At 53.6% G+C, this 23,239-nt stretch overlaps 5 protein-coding genes across 5 annotated transcripts; all 5 read left to right on the top strand.

The window, feature by feature from the left end:
- Positions 1–3,504: 3,504 nt before the first annotated feature.
- Positions 3,505–4,656, top strand: STEHIDRAFT_68625 (uncharacterized protein; the record flags this gene model as incomplete). The annotated part of the gene is made up of 2 exons (XM_007310601.1): positions 3,505–3,849; positions 4,546–4,656. The coding sequence occupies 2 exons, from the start codon at positions 3,505–3,507 to the stop codon at positions 4,654–4,656; spliced, it is 456 nt and encodes a 151-aa protein (XP_007310663.1).
- A 347-nt stretch (positions 4,657–5,003) lies between these two features.
- STEHIDRAFT_135504 (uncharacterized protein) lies at positions 5,004–7,418 on the top strand (the record flags this gene model as incomplete). The annotated part of the gene is made up of 3 exons (XM_007310767.1): positions 5,004–5,044; positions 5,116–5,195; positions 5,260–7,418. 3 exons carry the CDS (start codon positions 5,004–5,006, stop codon positions 7,416–7,418), a joined length of 2,280 nt encoding a protein of 759 aa, XP_007310829.1.
- A 4,006-nt stretch (positions 7,419–11,424) lies between these two features.
- On the top strand, positions 11,425–12,812 carry STEHIDRAFT_172869 (uncharacterized protein; the record flags this gene model as incomplete). Its single annotated transcript, XM_007310766.1, has 3 exons — positions 11,425–12,127; positions 12,192–12,504; positions 12,586–12,812. The coding sequence occupies 2 exons, from the start codon at positions 11,425–11,427 to the stop codon at positions 12,431–12,433; spliced, it is 945 nt and encodes a 314-aa protein (XP_007310828.1). The 3' UTR covers positions 12,434–12,504; positions 12,586–12,812.
- A 1,582-nt stretch (positions 12,813–14,394) lies between these two features.
- STEHIDRAFT_172868 (uncharacterized protein) lies at positions 14,395–17,928 on the top strand. Its single transcript, XM_007310765.1, has 7 exons — positions 14,395–15,321; positions 15,390–15,538; positions 15,625–16,361; positions 16,510–16,658; positions 16,778–16,922; positions 17,034–17,435; positions 17,510–17,928. Exons 1-7 carry the CDS (start codon positions 14,512–14,514, stop codon positions 17,560–17,562), a joined length of 2,445 nt encoding a protein of 814 aa, XP_007310827.1. The 5' UTR covers positions 14,395–14,511; the 3' UTR covers positions 17,563–17,928.
- A 406-nt stretch (positions 17,929–18,334) lies between these two features.
- Positions 18,335–21,304, top strand: STEHIDRAFT_135502 (long-chain-fatty-acid-CoA-ligase; the record flags this gene model as incomplete). The annotated part of the gene is made up of 5 exons (XM_007310764.1): positions 18,335–18,738; positions 19,408–20,324; positions 20,397–20,715; positions 20,773–21,208; positions 21,284–21,304. 5 exons carry the CDS (start codon positions 18,335–18,337, stop codon positions 21,302–21,304), a joined length of 2,097 nt encoding a protein of 698 aa, XP_007310826.1.
- Between the last annotated feature and the right edge of the window lie 1,935 nt (positions 21,305–23,239).

Genomic DNA, 23,239 nt, shown 5'->3' with positions numbered 1-23,239 from the left:
AGCGATCCCTGGCCATACGTCTATATCGCAACTTAGCTATCTCTTCTCCGCTAACTGCTCTCCATCATCTGCAATTACCTGTTGATGGAACAAACGACCTATGTTTAGGTTATTTTCCTCGGATGAGACGGGCGACAAAGGTGCGCAGTATGTGTATACCTTCTTCTCGTCCACCTTCCTTCCTCCTCCGTCTCCTTCCACATCTTTTCTCCTTCCCGATGGTACAAGGGCGACCATCAGCATGAGTGTTCTGGAGCCGAATCGCAACAACGCTTCTTGGTAGGTGATATCACTCGAAGTATTCGATCCATGTCAAGCCCACTCTCACTTACACCATCCAGCACTTCGCCTTCGCTGGTATCCCGAGTCCATCTGGCTCCAAGACGTCTGCGTCTCTTTCACGTCCTCAGATTCTGACCAGTAAGTACAATAGCAGAACCACAGAGACGGCCGTTCTGGTTTGTGTCACACCGTACGAGTCCGCTATCCCTCCAAACGCCTCCCGTTCTCTTCGTCACTACTTAAAGTGGAGTAGAGTTGGGACACCGAATCATCGGGCCCTCCTCGAGGCATCATGCTTCAGCCTCAACCGCACATAACTTACATGACTTACACCTGTGCAAGTGTGTCTCCTTGTGGATCTGAATCTGAATCGTCTTAGCTATCAAGATCGTCAATTACCGTGGCTCCACGGCTCGGACCCAGAGCTTCAGATTCACTCGAGGACCCAGCAATTCAACCCTCGACCTGCCATATCCAGAACCATCAAAAGAGTCCACATATACGTACGTATCTCCAAAAAGCGCGTGGAACGAACGCATAAGAGCACTGGTACTTGTGCATGACGCGTGAGCAAGAACCAAAGCGATGTACATATTGAGCAGGGACCAACTTGAAAGCAATCCCGCACGATCCCTCCGATCCCTCTCCGTGGGACCTGTAAGTAGATATGCCAGTCTACATAGGTCTGTACCGGCGACCTATCCCCGGAACTTCGACGGGCAGGAGTTTCTATATGCGTGTGCATCGACACTGGTACAGTAATGTGTGAAATTCATGTAGATAGGTAGCGCTGAGCGTCAGATAATTGTAGGCCTGGTTCTCTGCATCGACGTCGAACCTCGACAGTTCAAGTTTACGGTGGCGCTCTGGTTCAGATTCAGAGCCAGGCAGACAATTGGCGTGGCGACTGAGTACTGAGTACTGAATACCGATGCGTGGTCATGCATCATGATCATGGAGCCAGGAGCGGTGCGAGTCACAAATCCCGCGAACTCAGGACAATATTATTAACGGCCTCGTTAGTGTGAAGGTCAACCGGTCAATGCCTCGTTGTGAGTGGCAGGCATCGATAGACTGGGCTCCTCGGACTCGGGAGCGGTTTGGGACGGGGTTGCCTGATAGGGATTTGGGATTGTGGGATTGTGTGTATGGAGTGTGGATGAGTATGAGGGGAGGGGAAGTGGTTTTGAGGATAGGCGAGGATTGTGCATGCGCAGCGGGCGACTCGTCTGCATGAAGTCACGTACAGAGCTAGCGTAGAGTAGTAGGGAGATTCAGATCGTTCCGGGGGCTGTAAGTACGGTACTGAGTACTGAGTAAGTACTTGAATGTGATCGTCATCCATCCCATCTCCCACCGCATGCCTCATCCTGACTCAGGTAGTAGCATACTTACCCAACCAACGTCGTTCCTGTCCGCTGAGCCGCCAGAAGCCTTACTCACTCTGGGCTCTATAACTTAGCTGCGTACCTTATCCGATCCTTGTTGTTCTACCCCACAATCTGGCTACATTAACTCATTATGTACGACCAGGAATGGAAGCCAAAACGACGTCGACGAGGTACAGATAGTGTATTCATGTCGAGGCTATACTTACTGGCCGCGGTAGGTTGTGCCACATGTGGTTAGCAGACAGAATGCGGCGAGAGAGAGGAAGGCTTGTTCTGTTTTGTTGGGCGAGGAAGGAAGAGTCGAATGGGGATGACCAAGTTGCAGACCTCATATCTCAGCCGAAATTCCTCAATTCCCCGCCAAGTCCAAGTCCAGCCGTTCGGAGAAAACAAGTGACCAGGATTGGAACCGCAAGCTTATGCATAAGTCAGGTGTAGCATTTTTGGAGACGTACAGGCTGAGCTCGAGGCTGCTTGATCTTCGGCGCTTCTCCTGAGCATGGCAGAGGAGAGGAGAGACGCCCATGACCCGAAAAACGATCGATATCGCCGCATACGTATACGTCCTCCTCGTCCCGGGCGCCTCGCTCGTACCTTCCAAAAGCGACATAGGAGGAAACGAGGAAGGGATCTAGAGATTTTATTGTGGTGTGAAGCTTCGAGTCAGAGCCAAAGTGCGAGACTGGGAGAGCCAGAGGGAGCTTGGGGGGGATGAAGGCGGATATAGCTGTGAGAACTGCGAGGGGATGTAGAGGGTAAGTTTGCGAGAACAAAAGATGGGTTCGATGATATGATTGTGTGGCGCACGAGAGAGCTTGTTGTGTTTGTGAACGAGCTCGGATGTTTTTCATTAGGCCAGGATGCCTGCATTGTCGCCGAAAGAAGAAGATCACGACCGAAGTTCTGATGGACGATGGGGAACGGGAGAGGGCCTTCCGGAGGACCCGAGGTGTGGGGGCGCTCATCGCATCGGTGAGGAATGGAAGTCGGGGGAAGGCACGCCGAGGAGGGGGGTGGGAACGTGCACCCGGGGTCCTGGTGGGCGCCCAACTGCCATCGATTGCGGGCGTGACTAAGCGGTGTGAATTTTAATAGGGGATGCCGTCAGGCCGTCTGCGCATCTCGTGGCTTCTTTTTTCTCTGGCCCCGAACCACGTCCTGCGACCCAAGCACACAGCCCCTGATACCCCTTCTTCCGAACGACGACGACCTCGACGACGACGCCCACAACGATGAGCTCGATGGAGGACCGCGTTCAGCATGTCATGGAAAGGCTCCATGATGGCGTGTGAGTACTCTGCCCTTTTTTCACAATTTTCCCTTTTTCGCGCAGAAAGGGAGTGGCAGCGCGGGGAAACGGTGGAGGCGGTGCACCAAATCCACGGAATTGTCCCGGTGCTCTGCCCTCCTTTCTTCCCTTTCCTCACTGTTGTTGTCTGTGCTCCCTGTGGACATTCCATCTCTTCGTCGTTGTCGTCGTTGTCGTTGTCGTCTTCGATATATCTGACTCATTGTTTTCTTTTGTGCTCACATATAATCACGACTGGCCAATCCAAACTTTACACACGCGCAATTCCCAAACCGTAACCGTAACTGCGACCCATCAAATATCAATCGTAATAATCGGACCCCGGTTGGCACCGCCCTCCCGCTCCCGCTCCCACTGGCGCTTGTCCACCCAACACCCACCTCTCCCTCTGACTGTCCTCCGCCTATATCCCGCCCCCTGGTCTCTCCTCCCCCGCACCCCCTTGCCTCTCTCCTCGCTTGTGTCCTCCCGCAACTCGTGTTTTGCATTATTTAATTACCCATCGACGCTTTGCACGCAATGATGTTTCGCGATCCCAGCGAATATGATCTTAGCGTCCGTCAACAGCCTAAGCAGGCGCGTATGTGCGGTGTCGGTGGTATGTCTTCTCACTTTCTGCGAAATATCATCTCATGCTCACCAACGTCGATCACGACAGCCGACAGAAGACCAATAGACCCCCCACCCATCGTCCAACTCCGCGTAATCGACCACAACCGTCGCTCAAACAAATCCTCCTCCAACAACCCAAACCCAAACCACCCAAGCGTACCCCAACGCTCCTCCGAATCGCCCTCTCCCCAGCCCCACCACCTCCACCCCCACCCTCATGCTCACCCTCACTCGGGCGGCGGACATGGCCCCGGTGTGGGCGCAGGCGCAGGCGGGAGCGACGACGGCCACATCGACGCGAGCATGCTCACCCCGGCCGGGGTGGGAGGAACACTGGGCGGTCCGGGAGGTTTCGGACAGACGTACCTTCAGAATCCTTATTATTTTATGTTTGCGAGCTTGGCGAAGCCGGATGAGGATGTCGAGTTGCATTGGATGAAGGTATGTCATTCTCTCTGCTTTTCGTCCTGTGCTTGTTCCGTATTGGACGTACGATCATCGCGGTCCACCTCGACGCGTCTATCACGCGTCGCTCGATGCATACCTTGGGATCCGCATACGTCTCCCACTTGGCTTTTGCTCGTTTCTTTGGGCTTCTCGGTCCGGGTCCGGGTCTACGCCTGAATATGGCGATATGCCATGTCACCGGGTACGGCAATGCGTTATCCCTGGTCATCCCCGCACGCAGTATTCGAGGAGCTGAAAGGAGAATGTCGGGTTACGCATCCCGGGGACCGAATTGCGTTGTACAGTAATTGTGTTTGGATCTGCATTTTTTGGTTTCTCGGTTCAGGTTTGATGACAGACGGACGACGATCTGTCGGGTCGAACTTGGATTTCGCTCGTAGACTCTCATTTTATTCATTCGAATGCTCATCACTTTTGCTTTCGTAGGACGGCAAGACTCGATGCACGACCGGTTCCGTCGTCTCTTCTCTGTATCACCTCAAGGATTCGGAGAACGACAATCGCGACGCTGGGTTTTTCGTCTTTCCGGATTTGTCGGTAAGACAGGAAGGATCGTACAGGTTGAAGCTTAGTTTGTTCGAAGTCGTAGGGTAAGCACCTCCCCAAAACCTCTCACCCGCCCTATCCTATCCCTTTCCTCTCCCTCTGGATTTTCGTCTCTCGATGAGCGGCTTTTCATCGTCATCTTCTTTTTTTTGCTTTTGTTTTTCGATTCCACCGTGGTTGGTTTGGTGTCCGCAAACGTGAACGTGACTGGTTGCCCGGCGTTGTGGATTGGCCATGGCCGTCTAATCCTTTGGATGAATGACTGGTACTCCTGGATGGACGCTCCTCCTCGTGGATGGCCCTTGCCCGTTCTCTCTCTGGTGTTTTTAACCAATCCCGTTTGGCCTTGACTCGTGGTCCTGCCTTGATCTGCCCTGAATCTTATCCCGTCGCACATGAACTCTCCTTTCCAATGGCACAGCGAGGGACTCCATGCGCAAGCATCTCGTTATAATCTACTTGATTGTGGATTTTGTATACTGACGCTTGATAACTTTTCGTTTGCAGGTCGAACGTGTATCATTGCAAGAGTATATTCTCCGCTCCGTTTTATGTGTATACGGCAAAGAAGTTTCCCGGCATGGAAGGTTCGTCCTCTTCCGCCTCAGTCGCTTCAGTTGTATCCATGCTAACAATGTGCCGATTATGCAGAATCGACGCCGTTGTCCTGCTCCCTTGCCGACCAAGGCATTAAAATTCGTATCCGAAAAGACATTAGACAACGCAAGCCTCGCTCCGGCGCCGGTCCCTTCCCCGCCATTCCTCACCCCCAGCAACTTCCCACTCCGGTGCCCATCGTGGACAACGACGATCATCATCGTCACGAGCCACCGCCGCCCGAGGTAGACAGCGACGGCGGACATAGCGTGGATAGGAGTGGGAGCAGGAAGAGGAGCGCTCGGGACGACGAGAGAGGTGGAGAATCGAAGAGACCGAGGGTGGACGATCAGATTCCTCCCCCTCCGCCTCCTGGTTCTACTATGCATGGACATGCTCCGGCTGCGGATTGGAACATCGATCCGGCTTTGGGAGGGAATCCGGGTGGAGCACCGGGAGGGTATGATCAACAGCACAGGACTATTCCTCCCCCTCCGCCCCCTCCGACGCATAGTGCTGCGCCGACGCCGTACCAGCATCACCCGCACCCTGGGTACGAACCTGCTCCTCCGCCTCCAGGAGTTGTCGCGCCGCCACCGCATGCTCATTCTGCGACCCCGACTCATCCTCCTCCGCCTCCGCCGCCACAGCATCAACACCAACAAGCGCCCCCTCCACCTCATTATTCTGCGCCTCCTCCGACGCACGCTGCTTATGCTCCTCCTCCTCAACATCAGCACCAGCCTCCGCCTCCCCAGCATCCCGTTGCGCCTCCCCCACACCCGTACTACACGAGCTGGGCTCCGGCGCCACCCCCTCCCCAACCTTCCTACGATCCGCACTATTCCCATCCTCCTCCGCACCATCAATACGGGCCTCCACCACCGCACGCTCAGCACCAAGCCCCTCGATACTCTCCGGCGGAATATAACCCGTATGGACCGCCGCCGCCACAACATCAACAGCCAGTCCAATACTCGCCGTACTACGCCCAATACGCCCCACCGCCCGCACCCGGTCCTGTCCCTGGTCCGCCCCCGCCCCCTGGAGTTCCGGTTCCGGTCCCTGTGGCTGTAGGCCAAGGCCCGCCGCCCCAGACGCCTCCGACGAGCAGTCCTGCGACGTATCCCGCCGGTGCGAACACGACGCCCACGAACGGGAGCGCGCCGCCTCCTCCACCTCCGCCTGGTTCGGCCGGAGGGAGAGGAAGCGCGGGTCCGCCGCCATTGCAGCAGCCACCCCCGCCTGCACAGGCGAGTCCGTATTATCAGTCTGGACCGCCGCCTCCGCCTCCGCCGCCTGGGTCTGCGCCGGGAGGAGGAAGGCCACCGCCGCCTGGCCCCCCTACGGGATATTCGACGCCTCCACAGCCTGCTGGGGCGCCGTATGGGCATTATCAGCATCATCAGCTGCCGCCGCAGGGTCCGCATGATTATAGAGATCATCCGTATTATAGGCAGCAGCAGCCGCCTTTGCCACCTCAACAACAAGGACCGCCGCCGCCTCAACAGGCGCCTCAGCAGCCCCCGCAACAGGATAATAGTCCGTATAGGGAGGCCTATAGGCCCGATGCGTATAATAGAGGACCACCAGGGCCGCAGGGTGGGCCGCCGCCGCCTCCGCCGCCTGGACAGGAATATGGCAGGGCACCGGGCCCGGAGGGATATTATGGGAGGGGGTATTATCCGCCTCCTCAGCAACAGGGAGGACCGCCGCCGCCAGGGCCGCCTTCGGGAGGTAATGGAGGTGGGGGACAGACGCCGGTGCATCAGCAGCAGCAACAACAACAACCACAGGGATCGTGGGGGTATCCGACGTATGCGAATGGGCCGCCGCCGCCACAACCTGGTCAGCAGCAGCAACAGCAGGTTCCGGTGCAGCAGGGAGGACCGCCGCCGCCGCCGCCGCCTCCTCAACAGTGGGGTGGTAGTGCGAATGGGAGTGGGGGGGCGAGTGTGGGTGGCCCGGGTGCGAATGGGGGGCCGGGGGGACAGGATGGGAAGTTGCATTTGCCGCCGTTGAGGGGGGATGGGAGGGATGCGGGGGGACGGGGCGAGAAGGACGGGAGTGGAGGGGGAGGGAGTGGAGGGGGAGGAGAGTCGAGGAGGAGGGCGAGAGCGAGGGGGGATGAGGGAGAGGGAGGGGGAGATAGGGAGAGGGAGAAGAGGAAGAGGAGGTTGAGTATTGGACAGTTGACGGAGAGGGTTGAGTAAGTCAGTGCGGATGGGGGAAATACGTCCTTTTGGACGCAACCCTGTTCGCTTCTGCTCGTTCCCCCCTCTCTTTGCTCGTGATCGTGGTCATGTCGAAATGTGTGACAGTTCTGTTCTATGCCCGTACGCCTGTTTGTTCGTTTGTTCGTCGCTTTTTCTTGCCTTATTGCTTCGTTTCGTTTCGTTTCGTTCTTGTATTCCACCCTCTTTTCTTTCGATACGTCGTCGCAGTCGCAGTTGCGCATACATACAAACAATAATCCGTCGCCGTCTTCCCCGCTCTGCTTAAGCTCCGAAATACGTCGACTCCAGGACTCCGCGACTCAGTCCTCGTTCACTGCTCACTCCTTCACTTTATTTTTCTTTCCATCCACCTGTCTTACCTCTCTGAACGCTTTGAACGTTCGAACTTCTCGCCTCTTGCCTTAGTCTTAATTTCTCTTCGAATCTCGTTGACGTTGTGTACAGTTCGCGGTTTGGTTGAGGACCTTTCGTGAAGTGGTAGCCATGCATAGTCACGCCTACTTATACAAATATGCCTCGTATGCTATGTACATATGAACAAGTTGAAGTTGAAGTGCTCGAGTACGAATGGATGATTCCGGTGTTGTGTTTATGATTTTAGATGATTTTATAGCGTGAGGCGTTCGTTCCGAGGAAAGTGTTGTTTCGCGACACCGACTGTGGCCCACTGGGAAGCTGGACAGGCGTAGAAGCTGGCGACTTGGGTCTTCAATGAAATCTTTTGCTGATTTAGATCTTATCAGTCCTGAAACCCATCTTGTGGGCTGCTTCGGTTCGGGAAACGATGAGATGTCGAAGGAGGGTATTTGTGTGGCACTTTTACCCCTGACTGATATACTTAAACACCTCTGCCAGGCGTCAGTTTGAACACAGTTACTCCAAAATATAGATCTAGTTTCGTTGCCGATACGGGTGGCACAAAGCACGCTGAAAGGAGCCATACTGCCCTTGTCCACCGATTTCAGAACCGTGATTACTAAGTAGATCATAGCATACAGAAAGTACCCATAATGTGATATTTTGCATCTATATACTTACCCTAATATTTGTGGAATGATGTGACCTCCATATCCTGATACTGTACTTTTCAACGCAGATGTTCACGCCACCGCCCCTCGGAGTTTGCCGTGATGACATAATTCGTTCGTGTCCCGGTTCACGACCGGCTTGGGACATGGGACCATGTTCCTTTCCCGTCGCGACTCTCTTGGGTTTTCAATTGCTTTGGCTCTCCTTCCGGGTCTCAAAAAGGTAGTTTAACAGTAGGAGTGTCACTTTTTACCTCCTATTGCTCTGAAGTGATAACATATATATATTCTGGGTGAAAAAGAGCATTTAAAACAAGTGAGAAGAGAATGCACGAAAATATTATATTTTCGATTGTTTTACCACATGTCCCATTTTCAGGTTCACAGGTGGTCCGGAGGGTGGGACTGTCCCATGAAGGAGGTTCGTTCATGACCCCCCTGGGACAGGGGACATGAACATCTGCGTTGAAAAGTACAGTATTCATTCGGTTGTCATGAAAAGACGATATGCGGCATACTTATTGGCCATCTCATGGCCACCGAAACTGTCTGCAAGATCTCTCGCTATATCATATACCAGTCCATTAGTCTCCCACACTTGAGAAAGGCTATTAAATTCGTAAATCTTTTGAGAGAAAAAATGTGGCTCAACGTCACTGCCGGTGACGAGCACGATTTTGCCGTGCCAAATTGGCGCGGAAGTCGAACGGACCGCTTTCGACACCTTTTGATTTGTTTCTCCTCATACACTCACTCGCTCCATACAGAAGTTAGCATATGTGCTAGGATAAACAACCCGAGCATATAGTAAAAATTCTGTGGTGCCAGCATGAGAGGAAACCATAGAACAGCAAGCTTTTCACTTCTAGGCCACTTTTCAGATCCGGGTCATCGACAGTAACTTCTACTGATAAAGTGTCTGGTTACTCATAGATATAATTCATTATGTAGAGTGTAAGAAGGAAACGTAATGGATGCACGAGAAAGCCCGGCTCAGGTCCTCGGCTGCCAGCCTTCCACCCAGGATCCTACTTACGTACTTATTAGTCCGCCATTGTACGTACGTACGCGCCTTCCATTCCGGGATTTCCCTTGAATTCCATTCCTGTTCTTGCTACTGCTATTGCCGTCGCTCCTAACCTTAGTCGCCTCACTCATACCGGATTGTCTGAATCCCGAGCAAACACCTTCAGCGAGAATGCCTTAAAAGTGCGGTCGGGTCGTACATTTATTTGACGCATTATTTGCTTACTATTGGTAATTTTGAGGCCTTTGCGTTCCCTTAATTTATGTATGGAAATTTTTGATCAATAATCTCTGCCTGGTTTGTTCAACGTGTTGGGAGGGTTGTCGTCATCCACCAATCCAGTTTGAAGCTACTTCGTGGTCCTGGATTCCAATCATGACCCTATCTGCTTTACTTATGGTGAATTCTAAAGGCGTCTCCTGAGATTATGAACTGGAGAAAGCTTCACCCCGAATCCCAGGTTATTATAGGAAGCGCGAAAGAATTCCACACGAAAATTCCACCTGCAGTATAAGGCTGACTAGAGGAAATATCACAGCTATGGGCCTCTACTAGATCTGTGACGTTCAGTGTCTGACCGTGCTCTAAACTCGCTTCTCGTTCCCACTCAGGGAATTCAGGGCGCTTTTGTTACTGATCCGCGCGATTCTTCCGCTTGGCGTAGCGCCCGATCCAAATAACGCATACGCATCACAGTATTCTCCCTCGAGATAGCGGGCGTCCAGTCTCTATCCGACACCACCACAATCTCATCCATCTCTTACCCGAGGAACCATTCAACTATGATGCCAGCTTTCCATTCTGTACGTTCATTGATCAGTGGTTGCTTGCCCCTAGGTCACCAACCCGAAGAGTCTGATTCGGTACTTCCTGGCACCAGGCATGACCGTCGAGGTATGTTTACTACACAGAGGCTCCAACCAGCCTCTAATTGACTCCTTTCTAATGCGCATGACTGCAGACACTTCAGTCAAGAGCTCTCGTATGGGAAAAGCGATCAGAAAGGGATTAATGGCTGTCGTGCAGGCAGTGCCGATGGCGCTATGGAAATCCAACGTGCGTGTTAGCATCTCATCAGTCTACTTTTTAGTACCCCAAACGCATGGCCTTAAAATGTATCATATTGGAACGCCAGCCATCTCCAGTGTCTCCAGAAGGCGTGTCAGTGGAGGCGCGCTCGCACCCGTCGCCTCTTCGTTCAAGTGTTTCTGCATCGAGCTTGACGGGTGGTTCCACTTCAAGCTTGCATAAATCCGCCCAGGTCTCTGGCACGCGCTCGATTACAATGACTCGCCCAGATCCAACGGTCCCAGTCGTAACTCTACTATTTCCACCTACTCCCGACACAATCATACCGGCATCAATTCCGACCACTCCAAACAGTCCGACAAGACCAGTATCAGCCTCAACCCGGCCATCAGTAGCACCAAGGCTTCGATCTACAGTAGTAGAAACTGACAATTGCGCTCCAGAGAATGCTGGGGTCAGTAATCCGCCTACGATACAGTGTAGGCCCACTCCTTGATCCGACCCCGGTCCTTGATCCACTGCAAATGTGCTGCTCACAGCTCGTCCACCTTGGAGCTCGAGCATGAATACTGTCAATTATCAATATTTGAGGTCATGTCCAGTATATAAACCAACATGTGCCACTATTGTAAGGGGGGAATCGTGCGGGGTGGGGTTGGATCAAGGAGTGACTTTTGTGGCGATCGGGTGCCACATCACTGTTTGGTCTCCAGAAAGTGCATATTTGCCTTAGGAGCTTTGTGGATTTTATCCTGAGGGCCCTTAAGAACATTTCGAACCCCAAAGCAAACACCTTGCATGAGGATGTGAAGGCGGGTCAGAAAATAAATAATTTCGAAGTGGCGGATCAAGGAGTGGGCCTACACTGTACATCTCATTTTTTTGCATTAAACTCGAAATGATTACCTTACAGCTGAATATTCAAGTCAAGTGGAACTCTGCGAACAACAAATACGTGTGTTCACTGCTCGAAGCACTCGGACATGCGCTGCGGACATCATCCGCCCTTCGTTCCTCCTTTGCCGCCTTGTTCATTCAGGACGCACAAAGATCCGTCACTAAGGAAGAACAAGCGCAGCACAACACTACCCTCGATAGTTTTCTGGACTCGAAAGTCTTTACCCTTGTGGAGAATGCGGAGGTCACCGATTATTCTCGCTTGATGCTGCCCGACACGCCAACCTCGCCTTACAGGATCGAGCTTGCGCCGCACCTCTTGCCCGCTTTGACAGAGAAGCAACACCCGGACCTCATCTTCCTGTTCCTCGTATGCATGGTGCACGAACTAGCACACGGATACACCTTCTACGTTCGTACCCACGTACGCGTCAGTCTTGGAGGCTCGTCCCATACCCTCAGCGCTTGTGCAGTTGGCGATCGAAACCGTGACAATGATCCTACAAGCCCCGTTCCGGGAGGAGAGTCTGGATATGTCGTGGAAGATCGGTGGATTCAGGGCACCTTGAAGTGTTTAGTGGATAGCAGCTGCGGGTGGAACTGGGATTGGGAGGCTCAGTGGGATCAGTTCAAGGGATTCCAGGTCATGGATGAGACCATGAACATGGGCAAAAACGAGAAGGAAAAGTTTGCCCGCGCGCTAGGTATGTGATGGTACACTTCACGAGCGAGAGAGATGTGCTCAATAAGAGCTTTCACTCGATGTAGACAGCAAGGAGGTGAACCGGTTTGTCTCAAGTCTATTGGCGAAGAAAGATCCCGGAGCGCTTCGCCTGGGACCATTGCTACCACATGACGACAAGTATATTCGCTGCCGGAGCCCTAACTCGACTCACTCGAACACCAACACTCCCAGAAGTCCTAACACCGTTCTCGAAGGGACCACACTGGTGGATGCGGTCAACTGCCGGATAACACGTCATGAGCAGAATGGCGGAAGGGGAGCATGAGAGGATGTACTCGACGAGGTGCAGGTCGGAGACTAGCGAGGGTGACGAGGGGGAGATATGGAGAACGGTAGGTGAGTTGACATCCTTTGGCACCCGGCCATACTCTCAGTTTTTGTTACTAGTATCGCGGTCTTACTCATCATTTTCCGTAGGAGGGCTTGGCCCTTCCACTCCGTAGTCCACCTCTCATCGGTATATCTTGGTTGCTGAACTCTGCTTATGATCTACGAAATCTACAACGTACAGCCGCCCACGAATATCATAGACGACCATGTATGCGATGCCCAATACACGACATTGTTTGTTTCATGTTACCTGATGTAATAACGTACAGTCTACCACGGATATTGTAGATGACCATGTATGCCCATTGATGCCCAATCCACCGAATCGTTTGCTTCATATGACCGGATACATTCAAAGTCATTTTCGTCCGTGAAACACCAGGCTCTACTACAGAGCATCCGAAGATCTCTTATGTGTTTAGTAGGGTAGTCCTAATCGAAGTTCTAAACACCCTACGGACCTGACCCAGGTTTAAGTTGTCATCTCTGTCGCTGTTTCCGGCGGGTATGGATGTGGATTGTGGTGAGGGGGAAGAAGAGGGAGAGGGAGGAATGCGGGACGGGTATGCCAGTAGGCTTGAGTTCAACCTCGGGTTTGGAGATGATGAGCCAGGAAGGAGGAAGAGGAGAAAGAGGGGAGGTTAGATAATGAAGGGAGCTTTTCGTTGACATCGGGTTCGTCTTCATCATTCCCATCGGAGGGTAGTATTGTAGACTCAAAATCGGGTCGGTAGCAAGAGTTTGAGCATTATCCTACTCTGAAGTACGGCGTAAGAATAGACAGACCGTACGAAAGGGAATGATGCTGGCAGTTCCTCCAAAATCCAGGTCGATCCTCCGAGTGCGGATGAAACGCGGGCAGTATGATACCTTTCGTCACCTAACGCAACGAGATGCAGGATTTGGCCGGGCTGATCTCCTGGAATAAATACTTACACGCTTTGAACGTGGTCTGTGCATTGTGACCATATAATCGGCAGCGCGATATCATGGTCAGTACGAGTAAATTAAACACTCCGAGTCGATATTGTGAAACGAGCAGTACAAGCTGCCATGGTTTCGTTTTACAGCTGAGAAGGACATTCCGGCGATGGTCATCTCGCGGTGAGAATCGAAAATCCGTTTTATGTCGTTACCATTGCTGTTAATTTCGAGTCAGAGTCAGAGCAAACGGGCGGCGGGCCCGTGGGAACGTGCACGCACGAGGCACTTCGAGCAATTGGTCACATCATTGGAGTTTTGATTCCCTTGTAGAACAATTCATCAAATGAGACTGGGCGAGAAAGAATCGCGAGGGACCTGGAACGAGAATGTTCAATCCAGGAAGGGAGACGCAACAAAGAGAACGCAAAGTTCCATTTGATGTGGCGTACGGAAGATCTGGGGCCACATTCAGGCAAAAACGAATTCCCCGCGTTTTCTCCCTTGCATGACCGTCCGAAAAGCTTTCCGCAGCGCACAAGAGCATGTAGAAATCCAACAGTATCATGGAATACCCTTTCTGCCCATCAGAGACCAAAAGAAACGACGAAAAGAAATCGCGGAGACCGCAAAGCTTGAACGCAGAAGTCGCGCATCTTCCGAGCGCGGGAAGATGCCGGTACGTTCGCGTCAAAGACTTCCGCCAGATCTGGAGCGTGCGTGGCTCTCAGCTGAGTGGCACAAATTGGGATATGGTAAATAAAAATGAATAACAAAATACACGACAGGGCCGCGGACGGGAAACGTCAATCCGGGTTTTCTCATCGTCCGTGCGGACGACACATCCACAGGCCCATCGCAAATCCGGCGCGCGTTGCGTTTCGAACACAGGAGCTCGCTGGCTCGCATTTCCAGATCAATCCGTGCGTGCCCCCGCTTGCGTGCTTCCTCCTCCCCCTCCCTTCCTCCCTCCCTCCTCCCTCCCTCCTGCCCTCCACCCCGAACTTGCCTTTTTCGGTCATTTTCTTTATACCTGTTCATTGAACGTATTCGCAGCGCATATCAGGTTTGTGAAAAGAAAACACAAATAATATGGACGGCGAAGACGTGCAGATACGTGTCGAGCCCGACACCGCCGTCGTCGACGCGCACGGACCGCCCGTCGAGACAGTCGCCCCCATCATCGACGCTGACGACCACGCCTCATCGCACTCGGACGAAGGAGGCGAGGAGGAAGGCGAGGGCGAGGGAGAAGGAGAAGAAGCGGAAGACGAAGAAGAGAGCGAATCGGGCGAGGACAGCGGCTCGGACGACGACGACGAGGACGAGGGCGAGGAGAGCGATAAGCCGGTTTCGGCGGCTAGCGTGAGCGTGGATGCCGAGGACGCCGGGATGAGAGGAAAGTCCAAGGCGGAGAGTCCTTCCGGAGCCGCGGGCGCTAATTCGGACCCTGTCGCCACATCTTCTCTTTCACCTGTTCCTGCTGCCCTCGCCACACCGGATGCTGGACCTCCTGCAAATACAACAGCAACCACCACTGCCGATAATGCAACGATTAATGATGCAGTCGCCGTCGCCACTACCACAGATCTCACAGCAGCCACCACCGTCGCTCCTCCTCCCGCCCCTCCCAAACCCAAGACCAAACGTCCCCGATCACCTTCCCCGTCCCCACCACCTCCACCCCCACCCCCGCTCACAACAATCCGACTCGACATCGCGCTCGGTGGTCCAGAGAAATACGAGGTCGATATCGCCGCGATGGCGAAGGCGACGGGACAGAGGCCCGCTACGCCGCCTATGCTGAAGAAGAGGTATGAGAGCGAGACGGAGAATGAGCCGGAGGTGCCGGTGCTGCCTAGTGAGTTGGACGTGGGTGCGAAACCGAAGAGGGGGAGGAAGGTGAGTTGTTTTATCTTCTGTTGCTTGCACATGCCAATGCTTTTATTGATTGATGTTGTGGGTTATAGAAGAAGAATCTGGGACAAGAGTATTACGACCTGAATGATCCGTTCATCGACGATTCAGAGCTCGCAGTCGACGAACGTACCTTCTTCGCGCAGACCAAACAACAGGGGTTCTATGTCTCCTCTGGCGAGGTCGCGCTCCTCAAAGACAAGTACGTTCCTCTTTCTCCCCACTCCACTCAGTACACTTCCGCACCTCTCATACCAACTAACCGTGCCCTCATCCCCAATTCAACAGAACAACCCCCAAAAAACCCAAATCCCGCCGTCCCCTCCTCCCCCCTCCCGAACCCATCGCCGGCCCCTCCAACTTCCCACATCCCTCCCACTCCTCCCACACCCTTTCCCATCCTTCACACCCCCTTTCCCACTCGACTGCATATCCACAGGGCTCAAATGGCCATACGTATCAACATGCGAATATGACGCGGACGGGACCTACGCATACGGGTGCGCCGAGATCGTCGTTGCCTGGTACTACTACTACTGGGACAACAACGACGGGACTGTTAACCCGTGTCGGGCCACAAGGGTCAAATACGCGAGACGGCGTCCGTGTAGGAGTGAGCCCAGGATCGGGGATAGGAACGAAAGAGACGCCGATCGCGTTATTGGACGATACGTCCGACGACGCTCGAGGTCCCCCTGGCTTCGTCTCCGGCGCGGGTGCGGGAGGAGGAGGGGGTGGAGGTGCACCGCTGGGCGTAGGCCTAAACGGAACAGGCGCAAGCGCGGGACTAAAACGCAAATCTATGGACAGCAACAGTAACACCAACCCCAACATGAGTGGAAGTGTCGGTGGAGGGATGGGTGGGAGTGTAGGAGGCGGGGCGGGAGACGTGAGTATGATGAGCGTGACGAGCCAAGGATCGGTGGGGACGGCGGGGGGGAAGAAGAAGAGGAGGGTGGAGATTCATCCGTTTCATCCGGAGTTGGAGAGGAAGTTGGAGGAGTTGAGGGTTGCTGTTGCGAAGGGTGCGTCTCTCATTCCCATCTCCATTCCCCGTCCCCTCATCATGACTTCCCTCATCCTCATCCCCATCCCCATCCTCACTCTTCCTCTTTTCTCGTGCACCACTTGCCGGGCCAACGCTGACGTCGTGATGTACATCGAAAAACACAGAGAACTGGGACGTAAAAGGCAAATTCCCGCCCGGACTGAAGCCGCTCCTCGCACAGGTCGCGCTTAAGGCGATCACGCTGAACGAGTACGACGATAATTTCTTCAATCTGATGCCGAAGATATTCCCGTATAATCGGTTTACTATGAGCGTGAGTTCCGTTTCTTCACTCCTCATCCCTCACTTTCACTGTATTCCTTCGTTCTGCGTGCTATCCTCTCGAGTTTTCGAGTTGCTAACACGATCTCTACGACGCGAACAACTCAACAGAAACTCATCAAACGCACCGTCTTCACCGAACACACCGCGCTGCTCACAGAACGGCAGAACGAGCTGTTGGCCGAGCTGAAGAAGCAGGCGGACGAGGGGTTCGAGAGGGCGAGGGAGGAGTGGGAGAGGAGTGTTGTTGTTTGGGGTATGTCCGATTTTTTTTCTTCATACACTTCATTTGGAGATGCTTTCCTCCCTTCTTTGATTGAGAAATTGATCATTGAGAGATTACGAACTGACGACGTTCGTGTAATAGAGAAGAAGCAGGGAAAGCCGACGGAGGGCGCGACGTCCGCGGAAGGAACGCCGGTCGTACAACCCCTCCCTTCTATCACAGCCGACGACAACTCCATGGACGTCGACCACGACACTCACCCCTCCTCTACCAACGGAGGTGCGGGAAAGGATGCCGCCGCACCCCCCAACACCGCACAAAATCCGCCCGCGAAAAAATACCGCATGACGGACTCGATGAAGAATATCGTGTGGAGCCTAGTCTGTCTGAGCAATGAATGCTGTCGGATCGAGAACGAGAAGAATTCGCTGGAGGGGTCGACGTCGCAGGTTAGTGAGCAGGGACTGAGGAAGGTGCTTTATCAGAAGATTGTGGGGAGTTTTCCGGAGGGGTGGATGAGTAGTGGGTATATTTCGAGAGAGGGTGAGTGTTTCTTTCTTTTTTTTAGTTGAATGGGGATGTGTGGAGAGGTGCTGATTGATTGGGACGTGTTATAGTGAGCGTGATGAAGAAGAAGCTGGAGAAGGAGTACGAGGGCGCGGAGGGATGAATGTGGGGATCATTGCCTGTTGTGTTGTTCTTCTTGACTTGTTCTGTTCCGTCATGTCCTGTTCTCGTGTCGTGTCAGCCAGCGTCCCCGCTCTGTCTCTGTGTTTTATCTTACTATGTATATCGCCTGTATGTAGCGTACGACACCTACGCCGGACTTTCTACTCTAGTCCTTCTTCCTCTCTTGCCTTCCACCCCCCACCTCTTCCCTTCTCGCCTCTTTACCCCTTTCTCTTCGTTTTTGCGTCTTGCCCCTTTCGCTCCTGTCACATACATTTACGATCGTGGGTCTCGAGTCTCCTGATCCCCTTTATGCCATTGTATGGTTAGGAGGCACGACTCAGATTCCGAGTTACGCCCTTTCGAAACGCTCTCCTCCTCTCCTGTCCTGTCCTCAGGTCCTTGCGCCACCAATGGCCATTTGTCCTCCCCTGGAGAGACATGCCTGAAATGACGCGTCGAACGGGACATGTCATTGTTTGATCGAACTTTGGGCACGTGGCGGGCAATGAGGTAATTGGGGCTGTTTGGATTGGGGCTGCAGCCGCGCGTAGTAATTGGGTGTATTCGGCGGGAAGACCCACACAGTGCCATCACTTCATCCTCACCTTCACCACGACCACCACGACCACCACCTCAACCGCCAACAGACAGACAGACGTTCTACAATTTTATAAGTTAGTCTCCTCGTCAGTCGTCGTCAACTATACTAGCATAGCAGCCTCGTCGTTACCACAACGCGTAAACGAATGTCGACCAACAACAACAAAGGCATGCCCGTCTGGGGCGTCGGATCCATCGAAGTCGGCCCCCCCGCCGCCCCAGGCGAATCCCGCATCCGCCGTCTCGCAAAGACCGCCGACCGTCTCATCTCGCAGCCGCTCGAATCGATCCACACGGTGCACGACATCCTGACCTACGCCGCGCGCACACACGGGAGCCGGAACGTGTTCGGGTACCGGGATGTGGAGAAGATGGTGGAGGAGGAGAAGGAGGTGAAGAAGATGGTGGGCGGGAAGGAGACGACGGAGAAGAAGGTGTGGAAGTATTTTCAGTTGAGTGGGTATCGGTATGTGAGCTTTGGTGAGCTCAGGGGGACTGTGGGAGAGGTGGCGAGGGGGTTGATTGAGCTTGGGGTGGGGAAGGGGGAGGTGTTGAATATATATGCGCAGACGAGGTCAGTCTTTCTTTTTTTTGTCGTTATTTTCGTGCGTTTTGTTTCTTGTGTTCGTGTGGATGACGTGGTATGTCTTTGGGACCACGTTTTGCTGGACGGGCTTACTTGGGTGTCTTTATGCACTCCGGCATGGAAAGTATATACAGAGATGACCTCAGCGCTTCTTTGCACGACGGCATGATCTCTTTCTCTTCGCGTTCAACATCGTTACCGACGACTCCGGTTCGAACCGGGAACCGCGACGCGTGTGTAGCTGTTGTTCATGCAGTTCATGCCGACCACACAAGTAACACAACTATGCGAAAACTCGTTGCAGTGCATTCTCGATATCTTTTCTTGCACCACTACGTGGAGCCATGTAAGACGAGTCGTGCTGAGTCGTGGTCTGCGCCGTTGGCGCCGGCCCCTATTTCGCGTGTTTGGGCCGGTGACGTCGTCGCGGTGCAGTAATGCGGCCCAATTATCGATTTCACAACAGTTGAAGCTTTGAGGACGGATGATTCTGAATGCATGCACCCGAGCACTCATAGCTCGATTCGCTCGGTGTGAACGACGCGGTTTTTGACCGGCGCTCTCGAGAACTACTTATACGCCACATCAATGGCTTTTCATGTTCACCGTCTCACTCCAAGAGCCCAAAACTCACATTTTTTCCCTCCCACTTCACAGCCCATCATGGCAATACGTCTCGTACGCCTGCGCCATGACCTCCGTCATCTGCGCGACCGCCTACGATACCCTCGGCGAATCCGGCCTGACCCACTCCCTAAACGAACCTGAATGTGTCGCCGTATTCACGAACGCCGAGCTCCTCCCTGTCCTCTCCAAAGTCCTCCCCTCCACCCCCTCCGTCCGTCTCGTCATCTACGACGGCACGCCCAAGCCGGACTTGCTCGCCTCCCTCCGTGCCGCCCACGGTGAGGGAAACGAAGTGAAAGTCCTCAGCCTCGACGAAGTGCGCGCGATCGGAAAACAGCAGCCGAAAGAGTTGGAAGAGAGCAGGATTCCAAAGGCTGAGGATATGGCCTGCATCATGTATACCTCCGGGACGACTGGACCCCCCAAAGGCGTGATGATCAAGCATTCGAACCTTGTTGCTGCCGTGGGGAGCGTGTACACCCTGTTCGGACATCACCTCCAGATGGACGACACCTACCTCGCGTTCCTCCCGCTCGCGCACATCCTCGAATACGTCGTCGAGCTCTGTTTCGTGTTCATCGGGATGACGCTCGGCTATGGGAGGGTGAAGACGCTGACGGACGCGTCGGTGCGGAACTGCGTGGGCGATATCAAGGCGTTCAGGCCGACGATCATGATTGGTGTCCCGGCCGTGTGGGAACTCATCCGGAAGGGGATTATGGGCCAGGTGAACGGGGGCGGGACATTGAAAAAGAGCGTGTTCAATGGGGCGATGAGCGTGAAGAGGGCGAAGGTGCCGGGCTTGACGGGGGTTGTGGATAGCGTGGTGTTCAGCCAGATCAAGGCGGCGACGGGGGGGAAGTTGAGACTTGCGCTTAGTGGAGGGGCGGCGTTGAGTAGGGAGACGCAGGAGTTTTTGAGTTTGGCGCTTGTTACGGTTTTGCAGGGTTTGTCTTTCCCCCCCCCCTTTTTTCCCCTATTCTTCTGCGTAGAGAAACTGATGCAGATTTGATCTACAGGCTACGGGATGACCGAGTCCTGCGGTATGTGCGCTATCCTTCCCCCCGAAGCGATGCAATACGGCTCCGTGGGCCTGCCCTCTCCCTCCGTCGAGATCAAGCTCCTCGACGTGTCCGAAGCGGGCTACTTCGCGAACCCGACGAAGCCGGGCGAGCGCCCGCGCGGGGAGGTGTTGATCAGGGGTCCGTCGGTGACGAGCGGGTATTACAAGAGGGACGATCTGAATAATGATGAGACGATATTTACGAAGGATGGGTGGTTGAGGACGGGGGATGTGGGGCAGTGGAATGAGGATGGGACGTTGAGTTTGATTGATCGGTTGGTGTTCTCCCTCTACTCAACGCAAATAGATGAACTGACGACGGGGACTTATAGGATCAAGAACCTCGTCAAGCTCCAAGGCGGCGAATACATCGCCCTCGAACGCCTCGAAGCAACTTACAAATCCTGCCAATACGTCTCCAACATCTGCGTACACGCCACCACCGACGCCAAACAACCCATCGCCATCATCATCCCGCACGAAGCGCATCTCCGCGCCGGTCTTTCCTCCGCCTCCTCGTCCTCCGACGCCGGCCAGATCGAGCACAAAGATATTGATATCGAGACGCTGTGCAAGGATCGGAAGGTGCATGAGCTGGTGTTGAAGGAGTGTAATGCGCTCGGGAAGAAAGCGGGATTCAAAGGGATGGAGATGCTTTGTGAGGTTGTACTCACGCATGAGGAGTGGACGCCGGAGAACGGGCTGGTTACGGCGGCGCAGAAGGTGCAGAGGAAGAAGGTGGCAGAGAGGTATGCGAAGGAGATTAAGGTCCGTCTCTTTTATGCTCGCTTTCTCTTTGCTGCGACATTTTTGCTCATTGATGGCTGGTTCTGGTGTGATCAGGAGGCGTACAAGAGTCAGTGATCGGGTTCAGGGTTAGAGTAGTCGGCCCTAGGAATACGATCGGGTACGATAGGCCGGGACTTTGTGCTTTACCTAGACGGCTTGTTGTTCGTTTGTGCGATCTACGGGATGGTGTTTCTCTTTTTGCCCTCTTTCTTACTTTCTTGTCTTTCTCTGCTGTCGAGTCCCTGTAATGAATGATCTCTCTCGTTCATGCCTTGAAATTGTGCATGTGCAATGTGATGGATGGATTCTGTGGCCATGGGTGGCGACGGGGAGTCTGGATGATACATGATGGAAGCTTTCCAGTGGAGACCAACACTCGTCACTGATAAGCTCTTCTGCAGAGGAGTGCGTCCGAGTCCGAGGCACCATGCTTGCATATGCATGCGGTTCCGCTGACGATGCAGTCTGTGGGCATGGGAGTGTGGCGATACACAGGGGAGAGGGAAGCGAGGATTGACGTCTCCCATCCGCGGCCCTGTCCTGTATTTTGTTATTCATTTTCATTTCTGTTACCATATCCCAATTTGTGCCACTCAGCTGAGCCACGCACGCACGCACGCTCCAGATCTGGCGGAAGTCTTTGACGCGAACGAACCGCCGCGCTCGGAAGATGCGCGACTTCTGCGTTGAAGCTTTGCGGTCTCCACGATTTCTTTTCGTCGTTTCTTTTGGTCTCTGATGGGTAGAACGGGTCGCTTGACAATGCTGTGGGATCCCGACACGTATATCTCCGCAGTGGATAGCTTTTCGGGCGGTCAAGCAAGGGAGAAAACGCGGCGAATCCGTTTTTGCTTGAGTGTGGCCCCAGATCTTCCGTACGCCACATCAAATGGAACTTTGCGCTCTCTTTGTCGCCTCTCCCTTCTTGGACTGAACACTCTCGTTCCAGATCCCTCGCGATATATTCTCGCCCAGTGTCTCCGATGGACTGTCTTGCTAGTACAGGGAATCCAGTGGTATGTCTACTTGCTACCTCGAGGTGCCTCGTCCATGCAGGTTCCCACCGTCCCCTCGCTCTGACTCTGACTCGAACTTGACACGAGTGGTACTCAATTCGAAGTCCCACAGATCAATGTAAACAGACTCAATTCTTAGTTTTACCGCGCGATGTCCAAGAGCAGCGTGTTTTCCTGAGTCTGACAGACCTTTGTGTTACCTTGCGTCGCAGTTACTAGTAGAGTCCCACGGATCTCACTCTCTGGCTTGAGCTCTTGTAACCACACTCCTAGTCCACGAGACGAGCTCAATAATCACCACCACAAATCATCCCGGGCTCTTTCTTATTTAACCTTCCCCCTTTCACCACCTCTTTCTCGCACGCCTTCCACCTCCAAACCCGAAGTCAAGCCCGCGCTTACTGACACTCCCTGCCTAAACATCCTCACTCTCTTCCTTCTTTCGTGGATCTCGACGACTTCATATTATGATTGTCAATCCTTCTATAAGTCTGCTTATGGCATACTGCGCTTCAGATCCAACCAGTCAGTTCCTTTTCTACCCTTTTCCCAGTGCCGTAATTTGTCAGACGCACTCTAAGTTTTTTGCATGCCCGCAGCTCTAGCTTCTCGCAACGAGGGATAAGGGACAATGGAAATATGTACAATTCACGACCGAGGATCTGTTGGGTCAAGAGATATGCCGAAGTGCGTGTATCCAGAGCTGCTCATCCATATCCTTTCGACACAGAATCGCTTTCGGTCGGTTGAGTATCGCTCGCGCGCAATACTTATATCCCTTTGATGCCGATGGTTTTTGCGCTCACAGAGCATGCTCCCTCTACCACGGTACAGTAAAGATGTGAATGTTGCCATTTGCCATAATTGACGATGGTATCGTCACAGGAACCTCGCACGCGCAATATTAATGGATCCGTTTCTGCTCCAATGTAGACCCCAGATCATCCGTACCGTACGCCACATCACACAAATGGATGGCGCAAATTCAAATCCT

This window comes from Stereum hirsutum, assembly GCF_000264905.1.
Source record: "Stereum hirsutum FP-91666 SS1 unplaced genomic scaffold STEHIscaffold_21, whole genome shotgun sequence".
Classification (NCBI taxonomy): domain Eukaryota; kingdom Fungi; phylum Basidiomycota; class Agaricomycetes; order Russulales; family Stereaceae; genus Stereum; species Stereum hirsutum.
The sequence above is the reverse complement of the archived record's forward strand: the minus strand, read 5'-3'. Positions and strand labels throughout refer to the sequence as shown.

What these genes read in the sequence shown, in the direction of transcription:
- STEHIDRAFT_172868 (XM_007310765.1), top strand. Translation starts at nt 14,512, where the DNA reads ATGGACGGCGAAGACGTGCAGATACGTGTCGAGCCCGACACCGCCGTC. An exon ending in GAGGAGTGTTGTTGTTTGGG is followed by an intron (nt 16,923 to 17,033) that starts GTATGTCCGATT and finishes TTCGTGTAATAG; the next exon opens with AGAAGAAGCAGGGAAAGCCG. An exon ending in TGGGTATATTTCGAGAGAGG is followed by an intron (nt 17,436 to 17,509) that starts GTGAGTGTTTCT and finishes GACGTGTTATAG; the next exon opens with TGAGCGTGATGAAGAAGAAG.